Source organism: Stylophora pistillata, chromosome 1 (assembly GCF_964205215.1).
Source record: "Stylophora pistillata chromosome 1, jaStyPist1.2, whole genome shotgun sequence".
Taxonomy (NCBI): Eukaryota; Metazoa; Cnidaria; class Anthozoa; order Scleractinia; family Pocilloporidae; genus Stylophora; species Stylophora pistillata.
The window spans coordinates 57,436,675-57,458,191 of NC_142519.1; the positions used below are offsets into that span (position 1 = coordinate 57,436,675).

Here is a 21,517-nt window from a genome sequence, read left to right on the forward strand (position 1 = left end):
AGTGCGTCAATAGAAGAATTTTAATGAAGATATGAGCGAATGTCTCGAATATTTATCATTTTAATCATCTGTAAAATTGCAAGAAATTTATTTTGATTACAAACAGTAGATGTGTCATATCGGTTTCCACCTACTCGAGGCTTGAATATTCAATATAATAAACGATGCGATATCATTTTTCCTTGAGCTGAAGCACTTAGTACCGACCGAGTCCATAAAACATTTTACTCATGTTTTAAATCTCCAAGGTTTCGTCTAAATTTACTATTGATTCATTACTAACGGCACTGAATTAATATCATGAAGGGAAATATCTGTATCAGTGAATAAAAAGTGAAAGACTCTAACTGGAAAGTAACTGGTTCAATTTTTAAGATGTTTGTTTAGTTTACAAACACAATATCTAAAAACGACTCTCATGTAAAAATTCAAACAAAATTTGGCAAACTGTCATTTTCCATATTGAAAGTAATCATAAACCTTTATAGCCGTCTTTCATGAGCTCGAAATATCCAAGTTATTTAGACTTCTGTCACAGAAAGATTCAAATTAAAAGGAAGTTACGTTCGTTAGATGAGGTTTTTAAAGTCGCTCGACCTCCACTATTTAATTTTCCGTTGCTCATTCTGTCAGGAAATCATGAGATTATTTTTTTCTCTCCTGGACTGCTATTATGGGAAGGTCATTGGATACGTCATTCACAAGTAGAGTGATATTAAGAAACTTGAAAAACAGGAGAAAATGTCACGAAGATCAGTATCCATAATTGTATAAATACAATATAAGTTACGAAAGTCTGTATTTTGTAATTAATGGAAGTTCAAAAGATAAAGAATGATTCCGTTAGGAAGATCTTTGTATGTTGGTGGGCAGGGAGTACTTGAAAAAGATGTCAATCAGGTTTCCGTAATAAGTAGGTCAGCAAGCTGAGTGTAAACAGAGAGTTCTGTTCATACTCTGCAGGACTTTCTATTTGAGTAGCTGTACATTCTGACTCAATTCAGGATCAATCAAGACTACTGGCCGCGAGTAGATGTGCAAGGTAAGGCTTTTATTATGATTCCGAAACTCCAATCGACGGTTGAAAGACAGTTGGTCATTTCAGTTTCTCCTTGTTTTCGAGATTTGTTGGAAATTTATCCTCTGTGGAACTGAAAGATCTTTTTTAATCACTCAAATTTATCCTTACTAAAAAGACAAGTGAGATCTAACGTAGAATCCAGGTTAACTTCAAAAGCCTGGTCACTTTGAAACTAATGTTATGCCCCTCCTAGTAGAGATAGATAGAAACTTTATTAACGTGTCAAAGAACCTTCTAGTTTGGGAGATATCCCAAACTAGACCGTAAAATGTAATTTCACTTGATAGACTTCAGTAATGGGGGTTAAAGAAATTTATGAAGAGAGTTTCTACGGTCCCCTGTCTAACAAAGTATAATTTTATTGATCACGTACATGTGCGAAGGATGTGGGCCTCCGCTTTCGTGCTAGTCTATCCCTAAGGTAAATGTTTGAATGATTGAAACGCGACTCGTTCTCATGATAAATGTAAAGTATTTTACTTTCATTTCCAAGTGAAAAAAAGTGATCAGCAGGAAAATTGTTCCATAAAAATTAGTTATTCATATTTTACACAAAGAAACGCACAAACAAAAGTGCTTTAATTTATGGAATGTATTAATTTCTTGTTTGCAAGGCAAATAAAAATCCGAATTCTGTCGAAATTTGACTAACAAAGGGAATTCCCTTGACATCGATTGAACAATAATAAATCTTTATTGTATCTCAGTGTCTCCCTTAGCATAAAGAAAATAAGACAATAAGAGAGAAAAAGAAAGGCAAAAAGGAAATCAGAAATTAAAAAACAAGAAAAATATGAGAAAATGTCACGAAGATCAATAGCCATAAATACAATACGAATCATTCCGATGAATGAGTGTTCAGAGTTAATGGCATTTAAAAGATATTTCCGTTAGGAAGATCTTGGTATATTGATGGCAGGGGATATTTTACAAAGGTGTCTTAAAGTTATGATACTAGCATCCATAAAGTGCAGTCGCCGCCATAAATATCTTGTGTGTAGGGCAAATAATAATCCGAATTCTGTAGAAACTCGACTAAACGATAATGACTTAACAATAGTGAATCTTCATAGCCTCTCTCTGTGTCTCCCAGAGCGTAAAGAAAATAAGAAAAAAAGAAAAAAAGAAAGAAAGAAAAGAGAAAAAAAGGAAATCAAGACCGCGGGGATTTTTTTTTTATTTTTTGCTTCTGGAGTATCATTAGACCTGGATGTTACAATACATCGTGAAAAAATAAAAAATTAAAAAACAACAATAACAACAACAACAACAAGGAGAGAGATTTGGTTTGTCATGTCATATTCACCGCGTTCCTCTTTTCGTTCCAGTGTTCCCACTGACAGCGGTTTACTCATATTTACTCAGTCTGAGTACTTATTGGCTCCTTGTGATATTTTCCTTTGCTCTGATTGGCTGTTAAGGTTACTTTTATTTTGGCCCCAGCTACATTCCAACGAACATCGTTCTTTGAACTTACAGCAGCGTTGACTTTGAAAGCGGAGTTGGCCACTGAACCACTTTAACTAATTATGTTTTTCCTTCAGGGAATTGGGCTAACCTGGAACTGCTGCAAGATTCAGAATCTTGGAGGGAAAAAAAAACGGCAAAGGTGATAAGGCTAGATAAAAGGTCGATCACAAATTGATGTGTGACAAAATCTTTGTTTAGTCCAGCTGTCAAAAATGACGGGTTCAGCGATGGTTGGAAGTAACGCGACAAGCTACGAACCGTTATGTGTCAAGCGTCTATATGCATTTCATCTTAAAATATTTATTGCCTCATTGAATATTCCTTTATCGGTAACGGCATTTCTGGGTAACGTTCTAATTATTGTTGCCCTTCAAAATGTGTCCACGTCTCTCCGTCCACCATCTAAACTTCTCCTTCGATGCCTCGCAAGCACAGATCTGGCAATAGGACTCGTTACACAACCTCTAATAGCCGTCTTTTTGCTGTCGCCGGAGGATTCTACCAGCTGTCTTTATGTTACTATCTTAGGTAAGGCAACCAGTGTGCTGTTTGGCGGAGTATCATTGTTGACACTGACTGCCATAAGCGTGGAAAGGCTGTGCGCTTTGTTACTGGGGTTTCGGTATAGACAATTTCTCTCTTTAAGACGAATAAAAGTCACCATTTTGATATTTTGGCTCATTAGTGCAGCAATTGCTGGAATGTTTATTTTCAGGCTCTTATTTGCTGCAGTCAGCGGTAGCATACTACTGCTGTCATGCGTAACAACGTCAACCTTCTGTTACTCGAAAGTTTATCGTACGCTTCGCAATCATGGTAGACAAGTAAATGTTCAACAAGGAGCCACGGGAGGACTACCTCCCATAAACATTGTGCGATACAGAAAAACATTGTCCACTGCAATCTGGGTGCAAATGACATTTCTGGCCTGTTATCTACCTTTTGGAATTGTCCAAGTTCTAATTTCTGTCACTGCTTTACGCACGCCATCTATTGACTTAGCTCGGGATCTTACAGGCACTATCGTGTTCTTAAACTCAACACTAAACCCGTTTCTTTACTGCTGGAAGATCAGCGAAGTAAGACAAGCAGTAAAGGACAAAATTAGAACGTGGTTTTGCTCACAAGACTAGAGACAAGGATAATCTGCAAGGCACCGTCTCAACAACATGACTGATTCAACAGGATGCCATGGTCATCCGTCTTGACACATACCAGCTATTGGAAAATCTTGCCGAGGCAAATTTTCAAGTATTACGGGACATTTTAAGTGTCAAAGTATTACGCACACATTTTGATATTTTAACTTGGAAATGTTACAAGGAATTTAATCACACAAAAAAAACTACCCAGCCTTAAAATGCTAAAATATTCTAAGGAAAACTAATTATCCACAAATTTTCGTAGAACAGCTCTGAACTAGTCAGTACAACAATTGTAGGCTAAGAGAATTTTTATTGATAAGGGTAGTATAACTATACGAATAACATTGACCAAAATAAAAAAATAGCTGAATCTGGAGGGTAATGCTTCATAAACAGAAGAACTTCTTTGCAATATGAATACATATCTCGATAGCTGGTCAGAGGTTTTTAGAGGAACATCTAACTTTTCTTGTAAACATGAATTCTTGCCGTTTCCTAGTATATTGTCTGTAAAAATAAATGCAAAGAGATAAATAAACAGATAAGTATACGAATTAGCATCCATTCCATCGCCTCCAGCTATCCATGAACACGCTCAATTGATCTGGAGGCCTCTAAGTAAAATTAATCTCAAAGTTTTGCCCACCCTCTTCTCCTTTTGAGCATTAAGCTTCCCTTATTTAAAAGAATTCTGGCCAAAATAGTTGCTGTTTAAAAAATATCTGAAACGAGGGCGCATACCGACACAACTGCAAGGAATGAGGGAAAGAGAGTCTACACACTCGCCTTTAAACTATTCAAAGGCAATAACTAAAGAAAAAACAAAAAAAACAAAAAAAAAAATACCGAGAGAGAGCATTTTTCCTGGTACTTTGAATATTTCAAACAGTGCAACAAACTGCTATTTGTGTTCAAAAAGTCCAATTAAGACATCAAGTTTCTCTAAGACCAGCAAGCTTTACGTACTACCATTGCATTACAACGCCATGGGATGTGTCAGATAGCTATCACGTTGCAAAAGGAGGGTCATGTTTACACCTTGAATATCTTTTGTTGTTTCACGATGTGACTACTTTTGATGTGTATCGCGACGTTTCGCCTGCGGAATTTTCTTAACTTTGCCCGCCCTGGAACGAAATGAGCTTTCTTGATAGTAAGCCCCATTGTCATGCGCACAAGCGGGGTACAAAAAAAAAAATTGCGTTTCACGCAAGACCTCTCCCCAAAAACATTAAAAGGGACAGTGGAATAGACTGACACCATGCTAGGAGGGGGCTGGGGAGGAGGGAAAAGGAAGCATAACCTGGTATCGATTATGATGACATTAACATGGGATTGCTACTACCAATTATTACAGGATCGCGACTTTGGCTTTATTTTACCTCTCAACACATCCTGCACGTCTGGGGACACTCCACGTAAGCGAAGGCGAGGAAGTCCTGATAGTTTGCATGGTTTAGGTGATTGCACAGATTTTGCTCCCAAATGCATTTGATTGGTTTCATATCATGGCAGAGGCCTGTGAGAAGATAACGAAGTCTCTTTATTTTCCTGAAGTTTTATTTCACCGGGTTAAATCAAGGGATAGTTAATAAGATATGACGGCACTATTATTGAAATTGTGGGCTTCCTAAATCATGCCAGTGTCAGCCAACTTTAACGTCTGTCAGCCAAGATTTGTCTGTTCTAACTTGGCCCAATAATGGAACAAAGCTTGGGCCGTGGGGAAATTTTAGATTTAAATCTATGGCTTTCCAGAAAGATTTCATGACGTACAGTGTTACTTGTTAACTAAAACCCCAGACGAAGTTCTCCTCAAATTAATGAGTGTCATGTTCTCTATCAGAGAATTTTGTGCCTTGCGCTTCAAACACCGGAAATGTTTGTCGTCTCAATTTCAGTGCATACCCAAAACAGCAGCTTAGAATATTTTGATCGCCTAGTCATGTAAGTCAAGATTTAAAATGAACGAATCGAGCATTTCTCTTTCATCGGTTTTACTAGAGAGAAGATGGACTGATACTACATTCCCTTTGGCTCGAGCGACAAGTGTCTGATGTCGTTCAGAACGCAGCAGGGTTTAGTTGCAGCTGAGATAAAGACTTATTCATTAATCATGTCAAACCTCCTTACTAGAAACAATTTTCAAGTTAAACAATCACCGAGCTGGGAAAATCAGATTGACTATTACCTCTCTTTTCTTCTAGCCAGCTTCTTTCGTATTCTTCTTGTTCTCTAGGAAACATTCTCATGTCCACTGGGCCAGCGTCCACTAAGAGATTTTGAACAGCAAGCATTCCTACGGAAATGATTAAAATCCACCGAGAATTCATTTCCATGTTAGGTTGGTTAGATTCCTATTCGGCTGCGTTCTCTCTTCTCTGTGTAAAGACTTGGAAACACTGGTGAGCAGTGCGAAGTGAAACTCCACCGTAGTCACGCCACTTCCCAATTTATACACTTTGAGGTCAACTACTGGCACATGGCGATAACTGATCGTATTTGCAGACAACACGTCAGAATATTCGCGTATTGTTTTCTCCGAGTTATTGATTGGTTAGCAGCTGACGTGGGTGCAAGTACGCTAGTTGATACTGACAGATAAACGTTCACTGACCAAAGATTAGAACTCTTGGTGGAACCGGTTATAATTTTAGCCCCGTGTAGAATTGCAGGCACGTAAAACGTCCTATTCTGACCAGGATTTACTTAGGGCGTAGTTCAGTTGTTTGTAATAAAAAGATATATAAATAAATATAAAAAAATTGAAAAACAATCCTGCACATTTCGGGGCAGAGAATCCTCTATGGAATGGAAGTAGTGATAGTTCATCGCTTTCTTGAATCTTGATGGATATTTCGTTGGTTATAAATTCTAGCTGGCGTTGTCCGACCGAGATTCTAAAAGTGTTTGAAAGCGTAGGCCATAATTAGGTTTGGCGTGATCATAATTCAATTGAGGCGTAGTTCAGATGTTTCTAATTTCAGGAAAACAAATCCCTGCCCTTTTCTGGCCAAGGAATTAGGAGGCCCTCTAGCGGACTGAAAATAGCAATAACTTATCGCTCCTTTACAGGAGTTTCTTTTGGTCTTGAATCCAGAGGCGGTCTGACGTAGGTTCGAAAAAAATGTCTCAAATTGTGGGCTTTTGATGCTTAGATAAAAGGAGTACCTTAGTTTTTCCTCCTACTCTTTTACCTTTTTTTAAGAATTGCTCCTTTACCTGTTAAAGATGTCTCATATGAAAATCTTTCAGAATTCCTTAGGGGAACCATACCACGAAATTTTAATTCGTAATATGTACTATAGAAATATCGTTAAATTGGATTAAACTAAAAACATGGCGAAAAACACGAGAAGATAGAAAACATGAGACGACAGTAAGTAAGAAATGGATAAGGAAGTGACAGGACGATGATGCTCAAGTCGTGTGCAGTGATCAATGGTCGCCCCCTTAACAAAAGACTTTCAGAATTTAGGGGTCTCTGTGCTCGATTGGGTGACGGGGTGTTGTAAAAGACCAGGGTAATTCAAGACGGGTAAAAGCGGGTGCGTCCCTCGATAGATAACACATCTAGCTTGCTCAAAATATCACACGTGCACAAATGAAAGATGATGCCTGATTGAGTTAACAACGCCCACGCAGGTGACAAGTTTACCTTTATTTCATAACTCTACTAAACTTGATTGTGGCCATATTCTCAATGGAACTATTTAAGTACACTCACCAGAATTCATTTCGATCTTGGTGAGGCGTAAATAACAGAAAGACTGTATTTACACAAAGTAACAAAAACAGAAGCATTCAGTGGTACTTGGCGTCAAAAGGCATCGTCGTGAACTACGGAAAAGCCCCGTAATGAATTAGCTAACCACCCATCCAAATCTTAGGCTGAAATCCCTCTGAGAAAACATATTGCACTGTTAAATGAAATTTCTTTAATTCGTTGAAAAGGATGTTTGAAGTCACCGGCTTCATGGGTTCAGATTTTTGTTCAGTAACTTTTTAATTTTCTAATCATATTTTCGCCTTTTGTAAAAAGTTATTGACAAAAGCGGCTAGAAAGTACTAGATAAAAGATCCCCTACATAGGAGCCCTACTTAGTTCTACTACGTCAATAGAAACAAGGACTGGTAAGCTAAACGCGGTCACGTTCGAAGTCTTATCTATAATAATAGGGACCTTACGCAAAACACGACGCAACGGCAATCAGGACGTGGCAAAACAAGAAATCTAATTGGCAGAGTAATAGCTCAGCACGTGCATTTTAAAAATTTGTACATTTCACAGCCGTCCTCTGCCAAACTGAGCTACGTGAAATCACCAAAATTTACGTTGTCCGAGAACTAAAACGCCGACGGCTAAATATTGAATTAAGTTTTAAATTAATTCACGTATGTGAGCACCGTTGAGTTCCAAATATTTGGAACTCAACGTTGCTCACATACGTGACACTGAGGTGGGGCATAAGATACAGCAAATGCATCCAGCTATTCGCAAAATTCTTTCTATCAATTTAAATTCATTTTTAATCGACATTTTCTTCGCCGTTGTCGTCCTGACTGGTTAACGCCCCTATCATTAACATCCTAGTGTCAATTATATAGTAAAATGAATTTAAGCCTTTAACTCTCTTGGCATATTGTTCCATGTACTTATTTCCATAATTCCTTACAGTATATACAATATGTATTTTTTGTGTTGATCGGAGTGTATCATAAGTATGCATTTTGCCATTTGCCAGTCAAGAAGTAATTCAGTAAAATAACTTGGCAGATTGTTGTGGTGATTTGAATACATTAAAATTGCTATCAGAAATGTATTGCGCTGATATACGTTTAGTATTTTTAAAGACTCAAAAGGCAATGGTCTCGATTCTTATCAGCGATTTGAGAAGGTCGTATTCTCGTGGTTTTCTTTTGAATCTCGAATATGGACAGAAGTCTCGTTGAATGCGAACTCGTTCAAACGACGTCACTATATGTTAGCCATGGATATATCTCAGTATTATAAGGTATTTTCAGTGTTGGAAGGGATACGTGGTCTCTTGCCTTAGCCATTATACCTGTCAACTTTGACACGTTCATTGCAATGTAATAATATGGTAAAATTTCCCCCTATAGTTCGTCATGAATGTATAAACCCCAGAACAAGACAAGTTGGAGGTGCTTTAATTCAACTGCAATTACCTCACATGTAAATACTGCTGTTGTTTGATTTTACTATTTTTTTTTCGTTGTTTATTATTATTCAGGGGCGTGGCGTCCATATACGCACGTACGCCCATGCGTACGGTAGTCTCCTTCGCAGCCGTTGTTTGGGCTCGGGGAGCGTTGCGTGACGAGCCCAAACAACTGCTGCGAAGGAGACTATGCGTGCGGCTGAAATCTAGAAAAAAATTTTTTTTTATTCGCTTATAGCATTTGTCACAGTTACCATAAAATAGGACCGATTTTTAAATTTCGAATTATACTGGCGTGTGTGTTTGTTTTTCCAGTACCTTTTCATTAATCCATAAACGACAAGAAACGTTATTTGGCTTCCTAGACTTGTTAACTCTTAAGTTATTTTAGAAAGCGAACACCCTTTTAGCTTTAAAACTCTAGAGATGGGTAAAATAAACAACTAACTACTACATTTTCCGTCGCATTTATTTATAAAAAAAAGTTCCACGCAAACAGTTGAAAATGGCATTTCCGAGACCCTAAATTTCAAAATTTTCTGGGGAAGCGTGCCTCCAGACCTCCAAGTTCGGGTTGCCTTCGGCGCTCCCAATTTCCGCGCTGAGCGTACACCTTCAAAATCTCACGCACGCCCCTGTTATTATTTTGTAAGAATTTGATGCAAACGACATTGCGTTACAGATACGTACGTCATACTCGACTCGGAGCTCTTGACACTTCGCCGGGATAGCCTTGGGAACAAACATGACTGGCACAACTCGGTGGGCCGGGAGCTCGGGAGGTCTCGAGTGCCAGATATAACTTTTTATCCACCAGATGCATGACACTTCTAAACCATAAGGCGAAGTCCTGTATTTCAAAGTCTATAGACACAACGATTCGGGAGGTTTCCGTCAAGCTGTGTTTGATTTCTTTAGAATTATGAACGTCGATGAAGATTCCACGTGGACGATCAGTCGGCATACTGAAGGAAGTCTTGAAACTGTGGAAAGGATTTCTTAAAAAGCAAAGCAAAAGCGGGAAGGTTAAACGACCCTTTTACGGTAAATGGAAGGTATTCTGCGAGGTATGTTTATCAAAGTAGATTAATTAACGAGAAGAGTTTATCTACCTTGACAGCCTGCCAGCGTGACGTCTCTAACGCCAGGGTCGTAACGCAAACAAACAAACTTTACATAGGTCTGTTGCATTCTAATTATTTCCTTTTCACAGTGGCTTGAACAAGAAACAAGCGATATTAAGTTAGTAGGCAAACTCTGTAGGCTTTTCTTGCGTTATTGTTAACCAAGATTGGAGAAAATGTTTTTTTTTTTTATTACTGTTTTTGATTTGCTGTCTTATTGTTGTTTTGCCTCGTTGTTTTTCCTTTGTTTTTGTTGTGGATATCGATGATAATGTGTTTTTTTTTTTTTATTTTAAATTTCCTGAACGTTAAATGCCAAGAGCCTGACTACGTAATTGGCTGTTGTAGATGCCCCTTTTATAATTTTTGAGATGTGAAATCGCCATTTTACTTTCAGAGAAACTCCCTCCCCGCCTCACTTCCACCTCCCTCTTTTTCCTCCCCTTATCACCTTCGTAGACCTTAGCTGAAATCCGCTTTGCATGATTAGCTGATCTCCAACGAAGCCAACACAGTGAGGTCTGAGCAAGCGATGTTCAATTTTCTTGTTTCTATTGGACCGGTGACCTTCTTAGAACTTTAGACGTAAATTCAGCTCTAAGAATAGCATATGTCTAGAACATACTAAAATTGGACATTTAAATTAAAAACTTTACTTTTTTGTATATTGATGGAACGTGATGCAGCAATACCGCAAATGCGATTTTATAACAAACTTTTATTTTACATATGAAAAGTCGGATAAATTCTGTTTTTTTTTTTTCGAACAAATCGAGATGTGATCGACATATCGGTGCTCTAGCTAGAAATGAAAAAAAAAAAAAAGATCTCTATAATAGTTGTTCATTTTAATCAGATTGTGTAGGATGCAGTTCACTGTAATCTAAGCGAGTAAACAAGACTGTTATTAGCCTTAAGACGGCGTAAAATTTACGAATATTTAAGTTCTACATTAGAAAAAGGGAAATGACAGGAGCGATGTTAGAATGAGTGGTTGATAAGGATCGTAGAAAGACTTCTTTGAAAGCGAATATCATCAAACAGCAAACTCAAAAACAACTTTCCGTTTTCTAGTCAAACAGGAAATGTCACAATTTTTTTTTTTTTTTTGCCAAACATACGGCTCTTCCTTGTAATTACAACAGGGAATGTCGGGAAGGTTTTTTCAAAAAAGCTTTGATTTTCACAGATCTGATAACTCATGACTTTACAAGCTGTCTCGTCTGGGAAGCGAAACAACCAAAGTCTGAAAAGTAAAAGTTATCGGATCAGGCTTAAAATCCAAATCTTTAATACCTTTTTCGCATATTAACTAACCAAAGCCGGTAATGGTCGATTGGTTTCACCGCGCTCTGATTAGCCGCCAGAACTGACTATACTTGTATCTTGCACAGGATTGGAAATATCTTCTGATCATTCTATTTCAAAAAGAGTTGTTACCTATGTAGTTGTTGCTACTAGGAAATTTTACTATCCAAGCTCCCAGATCGGTAAATATCCCCAACTATTTTACTTCCAACTGGTTATCAGAGAACGTTTGCAGTTATGATCTAAAAGAATCAAAGTGGCAAACTCGATCTATCGTACAAATAAAAAATTGTTAATTTGAAGCCGAGATTAACAAGTTTCCTGTTGAAGACAACTTCTGTGAATCTAATCTGCAATCATATCACAGGTAATCAAAGTTAAGTTGTATTCAGGAAATCCACGAAGGCTGCGCTGATAGCAAAATCTCTTTCTTTGTTAACTAAAATTTCAGTGTAGTTTAGCACATATGTCTCACCTGGCATCATGTTGAAACGAGCTCTAAGATAGGTCCAATATAGCATATCACACTCTTGATAGAAAAGAGTGCGAAACATTATATACCTAATTTGGCGCATTGTAATCAAGGAGGATAAAAGCTTTTCATTTTACGGGACATCAAATCTAGAAGGATCGGCCGATGAAAACTAAGTATGAAACCAATCGAGCAATATCAGACTTTTCGACAGCAATTGACCGTTAAATCGATCAAAACAAACATGTGGAGCCAAACGGATGTTCATTCGTCAAGAATGACCAAATTCGAATTTCTCCGTACTAACTTTCAATACCACATTGAGAATTGATAACTATATAAGGTCCGGAAAGGTATTTTTCCTTTTCTCTCAAAACGACATTGGGTAGTTACGAACTAGTGCTGGTCCGAAACTCTTTTTTGAAACGTTTTCATGCCTTGAACCCCCATATTAACTAAACCGCCCGCGGCAGTTTGAACTTTTCTTGAAAACACAAAGCCAGAATGGTAAGGTGAATTTTCGTGCAACCTTACTCTGTTGACTAAAATTGCTGCGCTATTTATTCCTGTTCAAAGTTAAAGCGTGCGCTTTATAAAGTTTATTTGTATCATTGCTCGAGGCACCTCGGGTTTAGTGCTTTTGTTAAACGCCTTCTAAGCATAAGAATGGCACTTAAGCTGCCTTTGACGCTTTTAGATATTTAGACGCATCTATCGTTATCCATTCACTACGCCGATTAATTTCGTTCAAGCGATGTTGGCTTTTGGCTAGTCCTCGATGGGAGGAGCTAGCTAAGTGCTCTGCATCCTGTTATGTCATTGAAATCCCCATTCATAGTCTACTAAGGCCCATAAAAATTCAAACGGCAACGTATCGCAGACAATGGTGGGTTCAAGTCTAAAACTGCATTTAACTCTTGGCCGCAAATGTCGAGTTTCGCTGGGCAGTTTCGATCGCCATTCGTCTTTGGATTAATCCCTTTTCACCACACGCTTTATACCATGATTTGAGTGAGACATCTTTCAGTCAAATTAAAAGCAACTTGTATAAAAAAGGATTCACATTAAAACACTACGTGATGAGCCGTTAGGTACCTAATAGGGCTACGAAACAGTGAGACGAAGGTTCTAATTGCCTTGACATTGTTCTTCTAACCCTCTTAATGGAATCTTAATCGTATATTCACTGAAGGTATTACCTCGTGAAAGAGTACTGTAAACAGAAACCTCATTGGCCGTGTGCTGTGAAAAACGTAGAAAGGAAAAGCCCGCAGAGTCAAATTAACGTGTTTTTCTTTCTTATGGTAGCGACAATACGTCTTGTTATGACACAACCTTCTATGTACCTCCTGCTCGTAGCAATTTCATAGTTTTGCCTCGGGGGTGCTCAGAAGCTCTAAACAAAAGCCCATGAGACAAAAGCGCGAACAAAGAGATCGCAATAAAGCCTGCGGAGTGTTAATTGCTTTCCATTTTAAGCTTGAATGTTGACGAAATTTGACTGTGTATGTTAAATAATTTGAATACTACCCTTTGTTGTCCAATTTAGTGCGACTATAAACAAACGAAACCTTACTTCAGACTCGAAATTTTCTTCTTCCTTGGACTCGCTTTCTTTCATCGATTGCGTGAGTAAAGCAGCTGAACGGGCCACCAAGTTTCACCACTTTACAAATCACCATCTTTTAAAATATTAATATCTTGAAAGGTTTTCAACAATACTTGTCAAAACAAGCCCTCGAGGCAGTTCGTCACTTTTCTACGGTTTAGACTTGACTGAAATTTATGTATCGCGATAGCTCCCTGTAAAATGGATGATATATGGCTAACAGCTTCCTTGCGACATGGAGCCATGTAATGGGTGGCTCGAAGTTCTCAGGATTAAGGCTACCCTTGCTTTAAATTGCCATTAATTGAAGAGTTTAGTCAATTGTACTGAAGAGTTGAACCGAACAATTGCTTCCTTAACTAAGAAGTGACACGTTTTTGATGTCATGATGTTGAGCAGCCATCGAGCCACGACTGAGAAAAAAAACACTTAGGTTAAGTGTTTGCTCCCGAAAGCAAATCAAGCCAACAAATATCGTAAAATTGGCCGTGAACTTTTTGTTCTTGTTTTGAACAAGACCAAACGATTGATTTATCGTGTGTTTAGTTATATTTTGGGGTGGAGCGCCAAGCAATCTAAAGGGATAGCATTTTAAACGCGAGTCGATAAAACCAATGTTGTTATCTTTTATGTACTCCAGAATGTTTGGCGCCTTGACTCTTTCGTTAATGACGGCTGATTTGCAATGAAATTACTCAAAATGATAAAAATGTGTCGAGCGAGCTATTAATCACAATGCACCGTCATTTGCATGTGTCACTGCATTAAATAGACGAAATAAGATCTAGAACTCTCCCCAAGTTCAAATCTCTTCTATCAAAATAAAGATTTATCAACCGAATGAAAATGGGCGATTTATTGAAAGAAATGAGAGTAAAGTGAAAAACACTTCTAAATCCAATTTAATTTCTTGAGATGAAGACACAACTTCAATCATTTCCGTAAGGTGCTCAAGCCTCCTCTCACTGCGACTATCAATCTCTTCAAATAATACTCAAGAATTGTCGTATATATTTTCGTTTTTAATCACTGAGAAATTTGACGAAGTTCATGCCCTATCGGAAACGGGGAAACCACCATCGCGATCAAACCCCTCTGTTAAAGTGGGTAACTAAGAGAAGAAATTTCCTGTGAATGGGCATATTCATTCCTATTCACAATTAATTGCTGTAAAAGCCCACAAAGGAGTCATAAACTGACCGTAAAACCAACGGTTTGCTACAGCTTGTCGAAGCCACTAAAAACCTATTAAGTGATGTATTTGTTGATAGTCCCTCGTGCCCCTCCTTCGGTAAATATAATTCTCGATAGTTCAAATTGACTAAGCTTTGGAGGAAAATATTTATTTATTTACTTGTTCTCACACAAATTGCGCTCTGGGCAAAAATTTTATTGCTATTCTCGCCGTTTTGATAAAAAAAAATATTGCCCACACAAATGGCTCCACAAAGTCAATTTTCAACCTTTTTTGGGAGAAATTGTCTTTGAAAGCTTCGTCGATTCAAGTCTAATAAGTTGCGGATTAAGGAGGCAGGAAAAATGAATATCCACATCAATTTGCAAATTACAAAACATATTCTATTCAAGTCCTCGGAAACTCTACTTATTTGTCTAGATCAGACAAAGGTGTATTTTCTCTTGAAATCAATTTCCTTTCTTCTGTGCGTTTTGTCAGGCAAAACGTCACGAAATCTTACAAATGACTGAGAAATTTACGAAATCCTGCCGTGCTTACTAAATGCTCGCTGATTGCACCTTGATAGTTTTTTAAACAAAAGCGACGACGAGAATGAAGCGATTCACTGAGCCTTCTAGAGATTATCCTCTTTTTAAGTAAATAGATTTCTGATATTACCTTATGGGGCTATAAATATAAGAGATAGTTACTCTAATACGTGGTCTTAATGGGTCTTGAGATTATTTTTCATTGTTTACCTTCCCATTTATCTGTGAAAAGGAAGGAATTAAAAAATAATATTGGATCTTCTCAGCTTTCGCGGATCGAATTCTTATAACTCAAATACGGTTAAAGGAATTGTCATTTATACTTTTCGCTATTGAGACCCATTCAATGTCCCCTTCTTTGTGAAAAAAGATTTATGAATGGCTATCCCGAGGGCTTTCACAAACACAGGTTAGGATTTTTTTCGAGAAGGTGTTGAAAATGTTTTTTTTCGTTTATGCTAAATAGAGCAGGTAGGGCTATTGATTAGCGTCGGCTTTGAATTGGTGTTTGAGATCTTCAATCTTCAATTCATCAATCATGTCACTTCTTCTGTCAAGAAATAATGACTTAATATTGCTTAGGCGAAACAAGTTGGGCCAGAATGCAATCACCCAATTGCTTTTTACCTCATTAGCATCTCATGAAATTTTCCAGCTGTGGTCACTTAGGCCAATCAACAAGTCATCAAAAACGTTTGAGTGGAAACAACCTCAAATGGCAGAAGACCATTAGCAGCGCCTCGTAGGATTTCTTTCGCGACACTCCTTATCACCTACTTCTTGCGTGGCACTCTCTTATCGCCCGAAACTCTCGTTAAAAGCTCCCTGGTGCTCTTAATTATTTCATGCCTTATCGTTCACATCTTTTCGACAGAACGTGTTATGTAAATTCAAACTGCTAACTCTCACGTTAGCGCGATGTTAGGAGACTGCAAGTTTTCGCGTGGTCTCTCAAAGTCGTGGAGTCAGCTCGAGAGATTTCCTTTGACGACAGTTTGATTTTTAAATCTCGGCGTATGAAGTGTGATACATCGTTGGTGGGGCGTGATGAATGTTTGTTTTAAGTAGGCGTGAGGCCAATCAAATCCTTAACCGCACAGCTAAACGTTCCGTTTATGACATGGAGCAACAAATGGTCCACTTTAACTAAGAATGCCTTTAACAGAAAAGCCTTTCACGATTGTAGTTCGACACCAAGGAGGTAATTGTCGAATTGTTATCCCCCAGCCAATTGAAAAAGACAAAACATGAACACTTTTAGAATGACAACGTGTCTTGGACTAATTGATAGCAGCCAAAAGCCAATCACAAACAACTCTTATCAGTTTTCCTGGGCTTTTGTATACGAGGGGGAGGAGATGATTATTCGAGCTTTCTCGTGGTTCCATTAGTCGTCACCCTGGACCAATCACAGACGCGCATTTACATGTCAGACGTTTAACAAGTTTGACATTTTTATTCTTGATCATTATCACTGACTTAAATTGTCGCCTCGCATGCCCCAATGCATTCAGGCGTACACAAACGATCTTTGTTTGCCATTTCTGAAGCTTAAGAAATATATACTACTTCAGTCTTGAGTTATCTTCGTTGCGACACATTCAGGCGGAACTGTGTTTAAATATGGAGGAGAAGACTCGATCGAACCCGTTTTCGATTTCCAACATTTTGAACAACGGCAGTTCAAGGGAAAGTCACGGGAGGAAAGAGTTGGAAACATCGAATGATGCGGGAGGAACTTATGACAGACAGCGCGCTGAACATACGAATAAAGAAGGTTGCGAAATCCACCGGCCTGATTCAAGCCCTTCGCATCTGAATAGAAGACTAGAGTATGACTTTGATGACTGGAGCAGAGCGTCTGTAGAAGGTTAGTAACTAGCAACATGCGCGCTTCCGGTATTCGGGTTGTAGACGGAGTAATAGCACTTGTAAACGAGCCCTTTTTGGGCTCGAATGAGGGTGATCTAAAACCTCGATCTGCAGCAGAAATTCATGTGAAATTCTCTTACAGATTCATTGGAAAAGGACGACCAATCCTCTGAAGGTGACAAGAAAGATATTAACAAGAAACGAAGAAAGAAGAAGACAAGAACGGTGTTCTCACGAAGTCAAGTGTATCAACTGGAGTCGACGTTTGATATAAAAAGGTATCTTTCCTCATCGGAACGAGCTGGCTTGGCCTCCCAACTTCACCTCACAGAAACGCAAGTTAAGATATGGTTTCAGAACCGGCGGAACAAATGGAAGAGGCAACTTGCTGCCGAGATGGAGGCAGCAAGTTTAGCTCAAGCGAGTCATCAACGGATGGTACGTGTTCCTATTCTGTACAGAGAACAAAGTCGCCCCAGCGAACTATCAACACATGCTCCGTACTCATTTTACCATCCTTCATATCCAGGTTTAGCTCAGTATCCACAGCACTATTCACAATTTCTTCCTCCTCATCTAAGACCATCGCCGATGTCTTCTTTGCTTTAACGGGTCTATTACTGGAAAGAAAGAACAATAACGTAAACGCGAAATGACTTCTTTCTCTTCACATCGAAATAAACGTACCGCAGACTAGAGTGGACAAAGCAATACCTTGCTTACAGACACTTAAGATTTTTTACTTCAAAATCTAGGCAATCTAAGTATAATACAAAAATCATTTGTTTGATACCCAGTTTAATATCGTAACTCTAGAGCATCCAACGGGGATACCTTTGCTGAGAGCGGAAAGCACTTCAGCCGGATATAGTTGTCGTCACTAAGTAAGGAAATTTCATCAAAAAATTCTATTCCCCTCATTCAATCTGGTTTTCATTGAGCGTTTCGAAACGAGAAAGCTTGAACTGAAGAGTCGTAGTTGTCAAGCACCATGGAGTGTTTACAGTTGTTATTTACACCTATTTATACAACACTAAAAGCGATTAGGGCTAAGAGATGAACCACTTTAGTTATTGCACGGAATATTTAACGCAGAGTGGAGATCGAAAGACATCCAATTTGCTTTGGATCCGCAGCGAATGATGTAAATTTTGTATATTAAATAACATATTCGCAAATTTGTTCGAATTCGAAGGATTCCAATAACTAGTGTAATTGCGGTGAAGAAGCGAAGTAGGGGCCATTAACGACCCAACGATCTTTTCGCTGAGAAGCATTTGTAGTTGATTATTTCAAACTCTCAAGAACAAAAAAGGTTAATGAATTTAGAGTTTGTGGGTCCAGACTGTAAAATACGTGCTAAATTGTAGTCAAATATTTACAATAAAAGAAAGAGTTTGTAAATTGCACACGAAGAGAGAGTTCTCATTGCCTTTGAAACGCTGCCAACTTTAAACTAGTTCAAAACTTTGTTTTCTCTTAAAATATAACAGTTGTAATCAAACTTATCAAGTTTCGAGAAAGCCTGACAGAACGATTGGAAAAGGAAATGTGTACCTTTGGTTGCTCATTTAAGGAAACGATCTGACAAGCGACGCTGCGATGCCCCGAAAGTGTTAATGAATTACTTTACTCCTAGTAAAACTTAATCATTCCTTTTATTGAGCTTTCGAAAGGTGAGAAAATGGCGTTTAGGTACTATTCACAAAGGAGTTATGGATTTACCATAACAAGGAACGGAGCAGTAATTCGTAATCGTTATCTGGAATTGTGAACAGACCGGAGAGCTCTCGCCCATTAATGCTTTTATCTGGAGATAAAAGGAAAAGGCTTTATCAGACTGCCTAAAGAGTGAGCAAAGTGTGAACGACAATGCATCTTAGCATAACAGCAAAGTTGTAATTTCCTCGATCAAAGTTAATAATACAGAGCATTCAAATTTCTACCAGCTAACGGAGAATTTTAAAACAAGTAATTTTTTGGAGAAAAACCTCCATTTGGTCGTCCAGGAAATTGCGACCGACGGCCTTATTTCTCGTCTCATCCTCGCTAAATTAGCATCACTGAATCTGCCATTTAAAAGCGATTTACTTTTCTTAACCGCATGGCATTTTAAACAGGTGAATTTGATGTTAGAAAGTCACTGATCCCCTTTGGGTTTCGTCACGGGAGAAAAGCAAACTCCGGGGGTAGGTTCCATGATTTTTTTTAGAATCGAAAGGAGAAATGGTTAAAACTGCAAATACTAAATGATATTGGCTAAAAGGAAAGTGAACGTCCTTCGTAGGAAGGTCGACAACGAAATCGAGAAAAACAAGGAAATTCGCCTATCAAGCAATCAACAAAGACAATTAAATATTCATGGTAAAAGTGATGTTTAAGACACATTTTTAATGGTATCATTATTCGCTCGGGATAGGGCGAAGCCCACAATTTCACCTCGGACAAGTAGGAAATTCACTTCTGTGGAGATCAAATTGCATGCAGAAGTTAGAAAAACGCGGTGATGGTTTTCGAAGTAGATTTACAACATGTTTGCCCGGGCTATAATAACTCATGTTTCACGCGAGCTTAATATTGGACTGTTTGCACTTAGCGGAGGCCATGAATAAATAAAAGCCGCAATTTGACATTGAACTATCTGCTTATCGTTGGTAAAACAGGAAATTTTAGGTTAATGGAAAACATTTGCCTGCGCGCTAAGCGATATTTTAAGACGAATGGAGTACACTTTTGAGTGGAAGAGATAACTGTGTGTGATAAACTGGTAACCCGCTGCCTGAGTTAAGCAGCGAATTGCTTTTAGTGTTGATAAAACCAAATTGAATAAGGATGCTTCTTCTCCACGTGTCACACAGCTAAAAAAACGTTAAAAAAGCCTGCTTTTGTAAACCAATGGCAAACAGGGCTAAACGGGCACATAGATAGTCATTAGCGCCCAAAAGAACAACCAACAATAGAAGTGGCGCTAGGAATTAAAAGCTCTATTAAAACTTGTTGACTTTAAGTTCCTCAGCAAATGGTTGGCGAGGACATACAGCGATTTACTACCAGACAAAACTAGAGTTCCTATTTTTTTCTAGAAATTACATGAATGGAATCTTCTCGCAAGTTTGACTAAGTACTTAGCTTACCACTGATACCCAAATTGTTTATAATTATCAAATTTGAGAAGGTTTTAAGACCGTTCCATGATTATTTACTGAAACTTATTCAATCCGGCAGCTGTTAAGTATTCATAACTCTTTTTTTTGCTAAAACTAATTTTATTGACGGGTAAATCGCGAAAAGCTGCCAACTCCTCTAAACATATAATGGCTAATTTATCTATGTCATTTGTTTAATATAGGCCGAAATTTAAAACAGGATTTTTATAGGAGGAAGTTACAAAAAGGGCGGGAAAAGGCATGAAAAGTGTCTGACCTTAAAAATTTGTGAATTTTTATCGCAAATGGTCACAATATCGTACCTCAGTGAGTGTGTATTGTGGCCAGGACTATTGTTTTCCCTCTCGTTTTCTTAATTTAATACGTTATCTTAGCAATTTCAATATTGTTTATAAGTAAGGCATCACGAAAGCTATTAAGCTTGTTTTCTGAGCAAGCACCTTTACTTAAACGTGTAGGGATTGGGCGATATTTTTCTTTTGTAACTCGATGCTTTTTGTATAGCCTAAATTTTCAGAAAAGCTGAAAGTAATTACTTTTATTGAATTCAAATTATCCCTTTTCAATTTTCTGTGGTCGTTTGCCAGCAGGGCGCATGCTGATAATCTTGATAAGGATGACATTCACGCGAAGTGGTGCGATTAATCAATTTAAATGTAAGGTTGCCTAGCAACAACCACTGGATGAATCATTCTTTCATAGACATGTGCATCAAAGAAGATCTTATGTGGGATTTGCTCTCCTCCTTATGCTGAAACTATTCTTTGATAGAAATCATTTGATTAAAAATACGAAGAGTGCAATATTTTTTCCGAGGAAAGTGCCCACATACGATGTTATGAAAGGAAGGCGTATTTGCAAGATTGACAATGATAGCCACCTAAAATTTGTGTGTTCCAACGTCCCATTAGGTATTCCGCCCCACGCTTTTAGCTAATGAGCGCAGAAACGTGACATGATTCTTCGTAAGAAAAAGAAAAAAAGGTTGTTTCAAGAGACTTTAGAGGGCTGCCGCTAATGAATCGGAAGTACGATTTGTAATACTCTTCTCCGGTCCGAATCGGACGATACAGAGGCAAAAACACCCTGAAGCCGCCCAGGGGATGCGGCTGATCGAGATAAGCTGATTCTCACTTGCTTAATTCATTGTTTTGAAAACAAAACACTACCAATATAGTCAGCCCCTTTCCGCTCGTGGTGCGCTTTTAAAAGCGTATCTCGGCCCTTTGTCAGATGCCTGGGAATTGCTTGGAATAATTACACCAGACATTTAACGTAAGTCCTGATAAACAAAACGCCCTCCAGCTGAGTTGCGATTAGACGCAATTGAAGGTCGTTTTCCTTTTGGAATTGTTGTCTTT

At 38.3% G+C, this 21,517-nt stretch overlaps 2 protein-coding genes and 1 long non-coding RNA gene across 8 annotated transcripts; 2 read left to right on the top strand and 1 right to left on the bottom strand.

The window, feature by feature from the left end:
- The first annotated feature begins 828 nt into the window (after positions 1-828).
- LOC148743281 (adenosine receptor A3-like) lies at positions 829-4,250 on the top strand. The gene is made up of 2 exons (XM_088725459.1): positions 829-1,042; positions 2,626-4,250. The coding sequence occupies exon 2, from the start codon at positions 2,764-2,766 to the stop codon at positions 3,682-3,684; it is 921 nt and encodes a 306-aa protein (XP_088581585.1). The 5' UTR covers positions 829-1,042; positions 2,626-2,763; the 3' UTR covers positions 3,685-4,250.
- Positions 3,987-16,420, bottom strand: LOC111333394 (uncharacterized). Of its 6 annotated transcripts, none has more exons than XR_015988764.1 (5): positions 13,360-13,959; positions 9,992-10,095; positions 5,888-9,877; positions 5,079-5,215; positions 3,987-4,203 (listed from the first exon to the last, which is right to left on the bottom strand). It is a non-coding gene; the product is annotated as an uncharacterized LOC111333394 (long non-coding RNA). The 6 variants fall into 6 exon arrangements; XR_015988760.1 differs by lacking the exon at positions 13,360-13,959 and adding an exon at positions 11,787-13,297; XR_015988768.1 differs by lacking the exons at positions 9,992-10,095; positions 13,360-13,959 and adding an exon at positions 15,745-16,420.
- Positions 16,421-16,588: 168 nt separating this feature from the next.
- On the top strand, positions 16,589-18,398 carry LOC111333400 (uncharacterized). Its single transcript, XM_022938962.2, has 2 exons — positions 16,589-16,987; positions 17,132-18,398. The coding sequence occupies exons 1-2, from the start codon at positions 16,741-16,743 to the stop codon at positions 17,596-17,598; spliced, it is 714 nt and encodes a 237-aa protein (XP_022794697.1). The 5' UTR covers positions 16,589-16,740; the 3' UTR covers positions 17,599-18,398.
- Positions 18,399-21,517: the final 3,119 nt, after the last annotated feature.

What these genes read in the sequence shown, in the direction of transcription:
- LOC148743281 (XM_088725459.1), top strand. Translation starts at nt 2,764, where the DNA reads ATGACGGGTTCAGCGATGGTTGGAAGTAACGCGACAAGCTACGAACCG.
- LOC111333400 (XM_022938962.2), top strand. Translation starts at nt 16,741, where the DNA reads ATGGAGGAGAAGACTCGATCGAACCCGTTTTCGATTTCCAACATTTTG. An exon ending in GAGCAGAGCGTCTGTAGAAG is followed by an intron (nt 16,988 to 17,131) that starts GTTAGTAACTAG and finishes ATTCTCTTACAG; the next exon opens with ATTCATTGGAAAAGGACGAC.